Below are 13,881 nucleotides of genomic sequence, written 5' to 3'. Positions count from 1 at the left end.
AATGGAATGGGTCATGTCAATCAGATCATTCAACTAATGATGTGACCTCGTTAATCAAATAACAACTCTTTGTTCATGGTTAGGAAACATAACCATCTTTGATTAACGAGCTAGTCTAGTAGAGGCATACTAGTGACACTCTGTTTGTCTATGTATTCACACATGTATTATGTTTCCGGTTAATACAATTCTAGCATGAATAATAAACATTTATCATGATATAAGGAAATAAATAATAACTTTATTATTGCCTCTAGGGCATATTTCCTTCAAGAAGGACCATGGCCTTGGTGACCTCTTCAATTTATCCGTCGAGGATTATATCATTAGCGAGCGTGGCACAAGTCGTCCACCTTCCAGCCCAGGTGTGGATGAAACTGTGCCCCCTACCCCTAGTGCTCTTGGTTTCTTGTCAACTTTACCTGGTAGTTTATTTATTTATATGTTTATTTAACTGGTCGTGTTTATGGACCATCATTATCATCAATTCTCATAACTCATCTCTTTTTTTTAGGCTGCGAACAAGAAATTCGCCACTCACAAGACCCTGAGGTGATGGTTGTATCAGGGAAAGACGCACAGATGGACTGCAGTTTCGTCAAGGACACATTTATGGATGCTACAGATTTCGTGGTGAAACGAGCCCTCGAAGGACTGAACGACTCTACCCTTGGTGATCCCAAGCGACGCATTATGCTTGAGAGCGTTTCTCAGACGCTGCCCACGCAAGTACCTGAGGTAGCTAAGGTGCAGGCCATGTTGGTCGGGCTTATTGACCTTTCCAAGAAGTTGGAGGTTGGCCAGACTAAGTTCAGGGAGGAATCCGAGCGAGATGAGCATGTTGTTGCTGAAGTAGGACTTAGGATTAAGTCTGGCCATGAGGTTTCCAAGGCCATAATTGAGGACTTATCTGCCGTAGAGAAGAAGTGCACTAAAATGGAGGCACGTGAAGCAGAGTCGAAGGCCCAGCTTGAAGAGGTTACTGCTACTTTGCATAGGCTTAAGTTGGAAATGGAACAACGCCGACAAGCACATGATGCCCATCAATCTGAACAGAAGAAGTTGGTGAAGAGTGTACAGGATACCAATGCTGGCAAACGTGCAAGGCTTGCTGAATTTAAACAAAAGACAACAGATTTGAAGACTGAAGCAAGTCAGTTGTTGAACAACCTGCAGAACTGGCGAGCTTCTTGAGAAGGCGTAGACTTTGTTTAGTTCTCTTTTATTTGTCCATTTCAATTCATCATTTCCCTTGGAATCATTTTATGTTCAGTACTCAGTTTCACTTCAAATGTAGCAGTACTTTGTTTATTCAGGTGGGAACTCCAAATTTTATGCATGATGTGCTAGTACGCCAGCTTTGACGTTGAAACATCCTTATTTATTTACACTATCGTTGTGTATGGCCTGCAACCTTATTTATTTTATTCTATTTGTTTATTATATAAATGCATGTACGTACCATTTTTGTACGACGGTTTAAGCTTATGAAGTCTGGAGCCTGCTTGATGTTTTTTTATTACCCTTTTTTTACGTCACAGTTTATACTCGTAAGTCATTGGAGTTTCTTTTTGTGCCCCAGTTTATACTCGTAAGTTGTTGGAGTATCTTTTTTTTGTGCCCCAGTTTATACTCGTAAGATACTCCTATATGCACCAGTAGAGTAGACCTCTTTTATGATGTAGGGACCCTCCCATTTTGGCTCGAACTTTCCTCCCATCCATTGTGTAACATTCATTGGACGGATGACGGCGAGCACTAGGTCTCCTTGCTTGAGTGATCTCCTTTTAACGCACTTGTTGAAAGCATGGGACATTCTAGCCTGATAAGCCTCCAAATTTTGTAATGCCTGAAGGCGTTTTCCTTCGAGCATTTCGAGTTCGCCGAGGCGTAATTTTATGGCCTCTTCTTCAGAAAGTTTCTCCTGAATAGCAACTCTAAGCGAGGTGATTTGTACCTCTAATGGCAGAACTGCCTCTCCTCCAAATACGAGGGAGTATGGTGTCATTCCAGTTGGTGTATGTGTCGTGGTTCTATAAGCGCACAAGGCCTCAAGAAGTTTCTCATGCCACTCACGCTTATTTCTAGACACGACTTTCTTTAACAATTTGCAGACGGTTTTATTAATAGCTTCCGCCTGTCCATTAGCTGCCGGATTATAAGCCGTAGAATAGTGATGAATTATTTTGAATTTCGAGCATAACTTATCGACATGTTTATTTTTGAATGATCCCCCGTTGTCAGACATGATACGGGAAGGAACTCCGAAGCGATATATGAGGTGTGTTCTTATGATGTGCTCCACGTGCTCTCCCTTATCCTCTTTTAATGGTATAAGTTCGGCCCATTTAGAGAAGTAATCGGTGGCAGCCAGGATAAATTTGTGCCCCTTTGATGATGGCGGATTAATAGGTCCTACTATATCCATTCCTCACATTTCAAATGGCCATGCAATATTTGTGAGATGCAACGACTCATGGGGTTGATGTATGAAATTGCCATGTACCTGGCACTCGTGACACCTTTTTGCAAATTTCATGGCGTCGTCAAACATGGTAGGCCAATAGTAACCAAGATGTTGCAATTGATAATATAACTTAGGGCCAGATTGATGCGCCCCACACACCCCACCGTGCACTTCATTTAAGGCTTCCAAAATTTCATTCCCTGCTAGATAGCGGAGGGGGATGCCATCGAAAGAACGTCTATATAGGGTATCGTTTATGCATGTATAGTGAACTGACCTTTTCCGAACTCTAGACCTTTCTGCGGGGTCCAGAGGAAAATATCCATGGAGCAAGTATTCCAGGAAAGGGCTTCGCCAGTCCCCGACTTCAATCTCGTAGACCTCTGTAGTCATTGCAACCGACGTTGTCGTCTCCTCCTCCTCGGCGAGTATAGGTAGGATTCTGCATTCTACAACACGAACGTCCATCATTTGATGTGAAGTTAATGACATACTAGCGGCTAAACCTGCTAAGGCGTCAGCCTTTTCATTCTGACTTCTTATAACATGCTAAATATTTAGATCAGCAAACATGGACATGAGCATTTTGGCCTGTTGGAAGTAAGGCATTAATTCTTCTTTCTTTACCATGTAAATTCCCAGTAGTTGGTTGATCACTAACTGAGAGTCACCATAAACAGTGAGTGAATCTAACCCCATATTCAGAGCTAATTCAAGCCCAATTATCAAAGCCTCATATTCAGCCGAATTATTTGAAACTGCTGAAGTTAGGGTGAATGAGTATGGGATTATCCCTTCACTGGGCGTCACGAAGACGACTCCAGCACCTGCCCCTGATCGTCGACATGCGCCATCGAAGTACATTTGCCAACATGTACTAGCAACTGATGTAGTGAACACCTCTTCATCCGGCAAGTCATCATCTATGGGGAAATCATCGGGTATTGGATGTGTAGCTAGGAAGTTAGCTAACGCCTGCCCCTTCATGGCCTTTTGTGGCACAAACTTTATATCGAATTGCGACAAAAACATCGCCCACTTAGCCAGTCTACCTGAAAGCACCATTTTATTTAAGATGTACCTGAGAGGGTCTGCTCTCGATACGAGGTGTACAGTATGCTCTAACATGTAATGGCGCAATTTTTATGCTGCAAACACCAATGCGAGACATATCTTTTCCATGTCCGGATAGTTGCACTCAGCCCCCACGAGGGTGCAACTAAGGTAATATAGGGACATTTCCTTTCCGGACTCATTATTCTGTGCTAAAAGAGCTTCCAACGACATAGGCATGGCTGCCGTATATCTAACATATAAAGCCTCCTACACTACCCGCCATTCTAGCGCCCCCGCGTGCGCGATGCTCGTTCGGCCGCTGGATTCGTTCCTGTAGCTCCCTTTTGGCTGCTGGCGTGTGGTGGGCCATCGGTTTTTATTCACGTCCATGGCTGTTTGGAGAGCGAATGACAAGTGAGGCTCGTTATGTATGGGTCAAAAGAATGACGTGCCTTTCGTTCAATTCTGCGTAACAAAAGCAAGAAACCCTAGACGGACGAGGGGTAAAAGGAAAAAGTAAAGCAGCCGCCTTATCTCCTCGCTCGCTCCCTCCTCTCTCCCACGCCGCCCCGTCCCTCTCCCTGCTCGTCCCCTCATCTCCTCTTTCCTCGACGCCGGCTCCCCTGCTTGCCTCTCCGACCTAGGCCAGAGCCTCGCTGGCAGCTCCCCCAAGCCGGCGCCCGCTAGCTGCTGGTGTGGAGGCGAGCTTCTCCGACGGCGACGACGACAAGCTTGTCCAGGTCGTCATGGCCGGCGACGACGAACGGGAGGGCGGAGGTGTTGCCATGGGCACCTTTGCCGAGAGCTCGCACATCTTCAACCCTCAGCCACGTATGTGCCTTCTTCTTTGCATTTCCTTGTTCTGATTCTTGGCAGTAATCCTAATTGATTTGATGTTTAGGTTAGTTTTGGGGTGGCTATTTTTTGGATCCGCTGCTGCCGCGTGCCGGTCGTCTGGATCAGGCGCAGGTCGCCGCCATAGGAGAGCAGGGTGGCATGGTCTTTGTGGTGGGCATGGAGCAGGGGAGGATGAGGGCGATGGCATGAGGAAAGGAGCAGGAAGGTCGGAGTTCCAGGCGGTGCTGGCCGTCATCACATGTCCCCAGTCTAGGTTGCCCATCTGCGTCCGAGTCATCTGCCTCCCCAGTTTTTACTTCTTGATTTATGGTTTTTCTGAACATATGTGTGCAGATCTAAGAAAAAAGAGAAGGGGACGAATCTTGAGGAAGAGCTTGGTGAAGAACAAGGTGATCTCTCTCTCTCTCTCCATCTCTCTGAATTTAAGTCCACTTTCATCTTTTTCATTGCTGCTATTTCTCGTGGGATATTCAGGAGTTGAGAACACATATTTTGTAGGTGTTCGTAATGGCAACGGTGGTAATCAACGATGAGAAAAAAGGACAGAGATTGGATTTGTACTAGGTATGTTCCTCTCTCTCTCAGTCCTTGTTCCAATCCCCACCCTGATGTAACTGTTTCTTCACAACTGTTGGATGTGTCTTAGGAGATGAATGCCATGGATTGTTTAGATTCTTGTTGAGCTAACCACTACTTAAACTATTTGTCCCCTTGTTAAAGCTAATCATAGTAATAGTTGGTGATCGTCCGGCTGCTGTGTATAGTGGCAACCAAATTCATGATGATGAACTGAATCAAACCCGTAGTAAAGTTAGTGTTAAATCACACATGTGTATGAAACAATGTTCTGTTTCTTTTTTGGAGTAGGAAGTGATGAAACAAGCAAGGAGGAAGGGCGTAGTGTTGGATATTTGACCAGGTTAGGATTGTCTCCTGTTAAGTATAGTCGTGTATTTTATTTTTACCTCGCTGTCACTAAGTTTGATTTGATTATCATCTCTGACGAGTCTATATGTGTATAGTGGCAACCAAATTCATGATGATGAACTGAATCAAACCCGTAGTAAAGTTAGTGTTAAATCACACATGTGTATGAAACAATGTTCTGTTTCTTTTTTGGAGTAGGAAGTGATGAAACAAGCAAGGAGGAAGGGTGTAGTGTTGGATATTTGACCAGGTTAGGATTGTCTCCTGTTAAGTATATGGTCGTGTATTTTATTTTTACCTCGCTGTCACTAAGTTTGATTTGATTATCATCTCTGACGAGTCTATATCATTTAGTTTTCCATTTGTATTTTTGTGATTGGTAGATAAAAGCTTGCACAGTTGCACTTGGCGTTTATATTACTATATATTCAGCTAATCATACAAGAACCATCTTTGTAATAGATCCAAGTTTTTATGTGTCTCCCTGTACTTAAGGCCTATGTTGTAAGGTTAAGTGGTCAATTGGAGTTTTAATTTCCTAGCTGTAGCTCTAAATAAGGTTTGCTTTGTTATGCAGTATATCCATATTATAATTAGAGGAGAGGAGTTGTACCGCCTTGCACATAATGCATTTTAATTCCTTATTTCTCACATCCCGGAAGTCACATTACATCTATGAACCAGAAGAACTAGAGGTATGAAACTCCCAAGAGGAAATATTCATTCCTCTTTAGCTATGTATTTATTTGTACATGCTTTTGCAATACTCATGATGCCCTCGGAATTATTTAGAAGGATGCATCCTTTGGTGTCTGTTCATACTTATTATATGAGCTATGTTTTACCATCGAGTAGATCTCTTATTACCATGATAGTCTAATTTTTACATGGATACATAAGGGTAACTTAACGTTGTATGCAGAGCTGGGTCAACATAGGAAGACGCGAGAGCTAAAGCAAATAGACTGCGAGGTTATCAGGATACCGGAGAAATGGTCTATGCTTTAGTCCTTGTAAATGGCACTGGTTTTTCTGGTGCGAGTAAAGCCTGACAGTGGTGTACTCCAGGAATGTGAAGCTGGGACTTCCCTATCAGGCGTGACCTTGTAGCCAAATCCATGAGGAGTCGGAGGCAGTTGCAGCAACTAACCATAAAGCGACGGCGGAGATCCAGTTCATCTGTACATCCAAGGCTGCCTTCTGATAGAACCGTGTCCCGGCAGAAAAATCCGCTTTGATTCAATGCTCTGATCATCTATGCTTTCCTGCTGTAGATTTTTGGAGCTTGCTCTGTTAATCCGTGTTATTTTGTGTATCACAGTTTAGGTCAACAACAGTAGTGGCGAAGGCATGAAGAGGCCCACATCTGAAAATCCGTTCTGCTGACTGATCAAGGGAGATGGTCTTAGCATCCACTGTGACAATGTTGTCCAGAACATGGACGACTCTGGAAACTGAAAAGTGTAAGTACCAATCAAATTTGACTATTTAGGTTATGTTCTATCGAATGGAATGAGTTCTTTTATTCATTTAAAAAAGAGAGTGCAACAAGTTTCTCTTATTCGTATTCAAAAGAATTGCGATGAAATGAAGAAACTCTGAGCAGTCATCTCGAATGTAGAGCTTGTAGTTATGTCATAGGTATATGTCTCTCAATTTATGTAAAGATGGGATCATAGGTCTTACAGTATGTCTTTATCTTGTGTGGTGAGCTAAAGGAATTCAGTCTGACAATGATGCTAGCATGCCACTATGTGTTCCTTTCTCTAAATGGACCTACCTATGTCATTCAGAACAGATTTTGCTTCCAGGCACACAAAGGCCACCGATTGGATCAGTGCGAAGAAACCCGTTCGGACCGCTGCCGCAAGCCTCGCCTCAGCAACGGATCAACCTCTACACCTACATCCACTTCGACAGGTCGTCAGTCAAAGCAGATCCATTTTACCCTCCTTCATGCGGATGAATCTGATCAAGTTTATTTCAAATTCCAATCTAGAGTAGTTACACTTTTTCGCCTCTGCCTGCCTGCTTCTAGCAGGGTTGCATTTCTCCAATTTTCAGAGCTTCGAATCACTACCTACGAATTGCGTATGTGATTCATCATCGTTCAATTACCCCGTACCCTATGTGAATTATATTCTGAAGTACAGGTTGACAACAACCTACTAGCTGTACATACTTTTCTAGCTGGTACACAATAAAAAGAAAGGGCTTGAGTAAATGCAGATTGTTCATTTCATTTATTTTCCAGTCACACACTTTGAAGGTTTTACACTTTTATTTGGTATCCTACTGTGCTGCATGATAACATCCACAGTTACACGTAGTTTAGGCCCAGTAAAGCATTTCCCTCTGGTTTCTTCAGCTTGCAAGAAAGGTTATGGATTCTGGGTTGACATTCTATTTATAAAAAGGTGCCTACATGAAAAAAAAATCATTGAAAAGCCAAGTGAGACACAATAACTGTCCACCCAAATCATTGTGCTGGCTCAACGCCCTCTGCGACACAGAGGCTGGCGGGCTCTCGCTCTGCACCCGCCAATCCGGCGAGGGTGCTATCCTGTGAATTTGCCCGAATTCTGAAACTATTGCATGTGCACTATATGTATGATGGAAGGTTTCACTTAAGAAGTGTCCAAACTGAGGTACTAGATAACTGGCATACTTAATGGAAGAGACATTCGCCCTAACCTGCAACTGCACCAGTTATATAGATGCACATATAACTGAGACCATTATTTTAATTGTGAATCTTATTTTTCTTTACCTCTAGGCCATGAACCATCTTACCCTTAAATCAGAATTCATGTTTTATTTGCTCCTATTTTGTTCCTTACCAGTGACAGTGCAGCTTCCTAAATGCATAAAGCTCCCGGGAAGGTAAAACTGTGGTGTTTCATTAAATTGAAATCTGTCATTTATATTTGACTGCTTCAATCTTCTCTAAAACCGCAGGTATATCTGTACAGCGAACTGGATTATGCATTAATTGGTTGATTCAGAGCTCTTGTATCTTCAGTGGCATTCACCTTTGGGCAATTCAAGCGACCACAGGTATTTTCCAGTGATATTGAAGCTATTTTGAAATAGTGCACACTAGCATGATTTGTGTTATTTTCCGCGATAGATGAATTAGCATATCCCCAAAGAAGAGCAAATCCACTTAGTTAGAGCTTCGTTGTTACTCTGCGAGGAAATTTATTGTTTAAAACTTTTATCTCTTCCATTATTCAGTGTTGTAGGATATTTTCCAACTGCACTTGAAAATTAGGAAGCTGGAAAAAAACAAGAGCTCAATCTTTAGACTAAAATTACAAACATTGCAATAAAAAGGTTGTAATTCATACAAGTTACCAACATTGATAAGTGATACTGCATTAATATTTCTCTTTCTTTTGCTAGAATATCTCTTTTATACAAATTTAGGAAGATCTTAGGACGATTTTTTCTGATGGATTTTTCCTCCTTTATTTATGTTTCAGATCATGGTCTTCTTATCGACGTCTGATTGTTGAAAAGAGTTTTTATGTGGGTTCTGTTTTAATGTCTTTGTAAGCTATTCTCTTGTGATATTTCAGTTGTTCTGGATGCGATATTTTTGTTTCTAGCTACTGAAAGCATGAGGCTAATATAAATTGAACCCATTTTAAATTTGTATTTGCATTGCAATTAACTGGAGCAAACTGGTTAGCCAAGTATCTATAGACTATTAATATAGTTATTCTTTGTCCTTCCCGAGATCTTTTTCTTGGTACTTCAGCTGAAAATATGCCCTTGGAGAATGTTTTTTAATGTATTTCCCCACCTTCTCTAGTAAAACTATTAAATAACAATTAATTTGTAAGTTTCATATTCGGTGAGTCTTGTTGTACATGCTCGCAAGTCTAACATTTATCTCCTATGTCAGGTACATGGTATGAGCTTATGCACATATTTTTTTTAGCTTTGTTGCCATATTTTTGTACCAAATGTGTAGGATTTACCACAGTAGCCATTTATCATTTATGGTGGTTGACCGTGGCCCATCTGAAAATCTACATGTCTCGCTGGCTCCCCTCCGGATTACTAGGGCATTAAGCTCCACACGTGAAAATAGACCGTCACGGTAGAAGGCTGTGCACAACTGATGGCCGCAACTCGCTGCCGTAGTTGTGCTGCTTGCATTATGCTTGGGCTGCTCTGGAATTATTTAGATTTCAGTTCGTGGACTTTATTACTCATGTGTTCTTTTAGTAGGCCTATACAAACACAATTGTACTATGGCTGATCTGTTTCCTCTTTTGTTGCGGTTGTCGTGCCTAGGAAAATATGAAATATTTAGAGTTTGGTTCTTTTGAAGCTTGAAACACAATTGTACAACAGCTTCCAGAAAGTATTTTGCAACTTTAGAAATCCAAAATTATGGTTCTGATGTTAATGACCAGGATGATGCGATAGCCTCTTTTGATCCGTATCTATTTTCTCGAAGCTTGAAAGATATACTTGCAACACTTGACTGGAATGATCTAACTTGCGTTTCTCTTTTCTTTTCATTTCCAGAATACTTTGCTGCTAGCATAATTGTGATCCATTTTTTACTCTACTTTTCCTTGATATATATACATGGTTGTCAATTTCCAACTTCTTAGTTACAGAAAAAACAAACAAAATTCACTTTAGATGTGTCTGCTATAGGCATTAAAAGATTTTTCAGAGCCATCATTCTGAACATTGTTTAAAACGACACCCTATTGCCGTTGGTGTCAAGAACTTGTGATTTATGGCTTATGTCAATTCCATCTTTATAGATGCTTGTGAAGTACACGGTGGAGGCGCGCATGGTTGATGATTATGTTCTGGGTTGGCCATTGAGAGGGAGGCCGAAGCAAACTCCGTCAGGTTTCAGGTGCACGCCCTTTGTCCCTGTTTTCGTCTCTGTAGCTAAACTTGAGAATTGTACACTTTGGTATATAAAGTTAGTTGCTGAGTTTACATGCAGTTATGAAAGTTAGAGCACATACATGCTTGATTTTACTTCCTTTAATACAGGGCATTCTATAATTACTAAGAACTGATTTGTTGAAGTGTGCCTCCCTATTTTTTCAAGATAACTACTTCAGGTTAGGCGGGAGAAATAAAAAGGGTAACCATAGATATATGGTCTAGCATCACGAGGTTCAGGTAACTGCTGTTGATCAACCGTTGCTTCGGTCGAGGTGGATTATGCTCGATTATGTTCTTCTTTGTATTTTTTTTCATGGCCTACACTGGTGTTATCATCTATTCTGTTTAAAAAATTTCAATGGCTGAGTTTCATGTCCCAGTACCACTTGAAGTACAACTAACTACCTTCTGATAGGACAATAATGTATGTATTTGCCTATGGTTATTGTTTCCTATAAGAAACATGATCATCTCACCTTGGTTTCCCCTGTATCTGACTTGAGACAGTTTTATGTGAGATTTGTTTTGCATTTTTTCTGTGTGTGGATGCTTAAGCTTAAGCTTTTGTTATTTGGTTCAGTTAGAGATTAAAGAAGATTGAAATTATGGGCTCGCAGCGAGGATTGCTGTGTCCAACCTGCACAATAATGCCAAGAGGTCGTTCTCCGAGACGTAAGCCACGACGCATGTTTCTGCCATGATTTCCTTCGGTTGGATTTCGTGGATTTAGGTGTTGAAAAATTATGGGCTGTGGATGCAGGATTAAGGACATGTACCTGCACTACACTGAGAGATCTGGGCTGCTTCTTTGTGGCTTCCAAACTTGCAATGTTTGTTTAGAAGTTAGTTTAGTTTTTTGTTCTGAATTCACAGCTTCTCACATGTACCATTCTCTTAGACCTTTAGATTTCCAAAGAAACTAAATGAAGATATGGTGGTATGGTCTCAGTAGTACAACTTACAGCTCTCCATGTTTTATATTTTCTCTGAAATTTGCTCTTGAAGAATCATGTATCTATGTTAGATCTGATGAGAAAAGGCGGCTTCCAAGCAGAGGATGCGGGAGTGTTTGCCACATTTGGTTTTTAAGTTGGGTGTCTAAATATTCTCACAATACTTGTCTCCCTCTCGGCCTTTGCGCCATTGGCGCAACGAGTCATCTAGTAGGATCAGAGGACGCTCCTTAACTGGTGCACCCAGGATAGGTGGGTGTATAAGGTATTTTTTAATGTCCAAGAATGCATTTTGGCATGCTTGGTCCCACTCGAATGAGACACCCTTCTTCATGAGACGTGAGAATGGTTTACATCTTCCTGATAAGTTTGAGATAAATCTCCTAATATATGCTAGGTGACCTTGGAAACTCTTTAGTTCATGTAGGTTTGTGGGTGGTGGCATTTTGACGATCGCTTTTACTTTATTTGGGTCAATTTGGATGCCATTCTTTGTGACCACAAAACCAAGAAATTTCCCGGAAGAAACTCCGAACGCACATTTCATGGGATTCATTTTCAAGTTATGTTCCCTCAGACGCTCGAAAACCATTGCAAGATGTTTCATATGGTCTTCACGTTTTGATTTTACCACTATGTCATCAATATAACATTCAACGATTACATATAACAACCCATCTAAAACTATGGTCATGGCTCGTTGATATGTCGCCCCTGCATTTTTTAGTCCAAATGGCATGACCTTACAACAGAATATGCCTTTGGGCGTTTTGAAAGCCGTTAGCTCTTCATCTTCTGGCGCTATTTTTATTTGATTATATCCAGAATATCCATCCATGAAAGAAAATATTTCATGGTTCATGGTAGCATCGGCGAGTATTTCAGATATAGGTATAGGAAAATCATCTTTAGGGCATGCTTTATTTAAGTCCCTAAAGTCTACACACACGGATTTGACCATTTTTATTTTTATCTGGAACAATATTGGAAAGCCACTTAGGACATTTAACTTTCCTAATGAATCCAGCGGCTATGAGTTTGTCAACCTCAGCTTCTATCTTGGGAAGTAGCTTGGGTCGAAATCTCCTTTGTGCTTGTTTCACTGGGGGAACATCGTCTTGCACGGCAAGTCGGTGCACCGCTACCTCTGGATCTAAGCCTGGCATTTCCTTGTAAGTCCAAGCAAAGACATCTTTGTTTGCAGAAAGGAACTTACGATATTCCTCTTTCTTTTCTTTGGACAGACGTGCGCCAATAAAAATCGATCGAGGATCCTCGGTTGTCCCGATATTTATTTCCTCCAAGTCATCAATAGTTGGCTGATTACCATCCTCCATTTGTGGGGATGCCTTAGTTGGGTCTACAAATTCAGTCGAGGTCATGCAAACCTCATAGCCCAGCCCATGTCTTTTTTCTTTCAAAGGCTGGCCCTCGTGTAGAGCTTCGAGTTGTTCTCGGGACAACGCCTTTTCAAATGGTGCTCGCTGCCCCCAGCCATCGCACAACGATGGGCCAGCGAGAGTATCATATCCCATTCTCTGCATCATATACAAAACTCGGTTATCGTATAGAGAAATAGGCAATGACTCATCATCTTTATTTTCCAAGGTGATATGAACCACATTTTTATTTTTATTTTCATACTCATGCGACTCCTCTTTATCTTGCTCAATTTTATGTTGAACCAAAGGAGGTAAGAGCATAGGCATTTTGGTACCTCTTTTAACAGATGATTTATCGATGACACGGAATATTGGGTCACCCACTTTCCTTTGGTCACTTGGTATATACTGATAAATCTTTCGGCCAGCTGAGGATTCTGTAGTATTTTTCTTTACCATATTTGATTCAGGTACTACTACAGGTTTTGGCTTGTGTACTTTTTCTTTGTACTTGACACACTGATGGAGTGTAGATGGCACAACCTGGTTTTCATGCAACCATGGTCGGCCCAACAATGCATTGTAAGATGTGGCTGCATCAATCACATGGAATCTCACGTATGTAGATAATGCTTCCATTTTTAGTACCAAAGAAATGGTACCCATGGCCTCTTGACCTGATTGGTTAAAGCCGTGAATGACCACATTTGACCGACTCAAATCCTTAGGGGAATATCCAATCCTTTTTAAAGTAAGCAGAGGCAACAAATTTATGGCGGATCCACCATCTATCATTATGCGATTTGTTGGCAAGTCGTCAATCTCACCAAACATAAGAGGTCTGTTGTGCTTCTTTGCTCCTAACAACATGTCCTCTTCCGTGAATGTAATATTTAACACATCATTTAATTCAGTTTCAGTCTGTGAGACTTCCACTCTATAATCTTCAGGAAATGACAATGCTGTGACTAGTGCCTTACGTAAATCCGAGGAAAGAGACAAAGCATCATACACGGAAAGCATAGCTGGTATTTTCTTCAAATGAGAGATTACATCATACTTGACCGACACCTTAGAAGGCGGGTCAATTGTCTTATTCTCGGTTACATCTTTGTTCCTAGGCTCGTTTCTAGGTGGAGGATGTGGGTCAGCTAACTGGCGACCTGATCTAAGGTGGACCTGATCCACTTCTGGCGCATCTTCTTCGGGGAAGTGAAGAGACTCGCTATCATCCTCAAACACACCTATAGTGAGAACGTTGAATTCTTCACTAGGCGGAACCTTCATGCGCTTCGCCATATGTTGATATTTC

At 41.5% G+C, this 13,881-nt stretch overlaps 1 protein-coding gene, 1 long non-coding RNA gene and 1 pseudogene across 3 annotated transcripts; 2 read left to right on the top strand and 1 right to left on the bottom strand.

Moving 5' to 3' along the window:
• Positions 1-514: 514 nt before the first annotated feature.
• On the top strand, positions 515-1,223 carry LOC147962269 (uncharacterized). Its single transcript, XM_087537708.1, has one exon. It carries the CDS (start codon positions 556-558, stop codon positions 1,192-1,194), a length of 639 nt encoding a protein of 212 aa, XP_087393834.1. The 5' UTR covers positions 515-555; the 3' UTR covers positions 1,195-1,223.
• A 404-nt stretch (positions 1,224-1,627) lies between these two features.
• On the bottom strand, positions 1,628-2,793 carry LOC147962268 (uncharacterized; annotated as a pseudogene).
• Positions 2,794-4,512: 1,719 nt separating this feature from the next.
• Positions 4,513-11,166, top strand: LOC125522804 (uncharacterized). 2 transcript variants are annotated; one of them, XR_015612208.1, is made up of 12 exons: positions 4,513-4,634; positions 4,715-4,770; positions 4,880-4,945; positions 5,249-5,300; positions 5,886-6,003; positions 6,231-6,303; positions 6,377-6,771; positions 8,152-8,365; positions 8,794-8,862; positions 10,099-10,196; positions 10,398-10,471; positions 10,815-11,166. It is a non-coding gene; the product is annotated as an uncharacterized LOC125522804 (long non-coding RNA). The 2 variants fall into 2 exon arrangements; XR_015612207.1 differs by lacking the exons at positions 4,513-4,634; positions 4,715-4,770; positions 4,880-4,945; positions 5,249-5,300 and adding an exon at positions 5,473-5,558 and having other exon boundaries at positions 6,231-6,771.
• The last annotated feature ends 2,715 nt before the right edge of the window (positions 11,167-13,881 follow it).

Source organism: Triticum urartu, chromosome 7A (genome assembly GCF_056163025.1).
Source record: "Triticum urartu cultivar PI428250 chromosome 7A, HENAU_Tu73, whole genome shotgun sequence".
Lineage (NCBI taxonomy): Eukaryota > Viridiplantae > Streptophyta > Magnoliopsida > Poales > Poaceae > Triticum > Triticum urartu.
Note: the sequence above shows the minus strand (reverse complement) of the source record. Positions and strands in the feature narration are given on the sequence as shown.

Coding starts and splice junctions, on each gene's coding strand:
- LOC147962269 (XM_087537708.1), top strand. CDS start 556: ATGGTTGTATCAGGGAAAGACGCACAGATGGACTGCAGTTTCGTCAAG.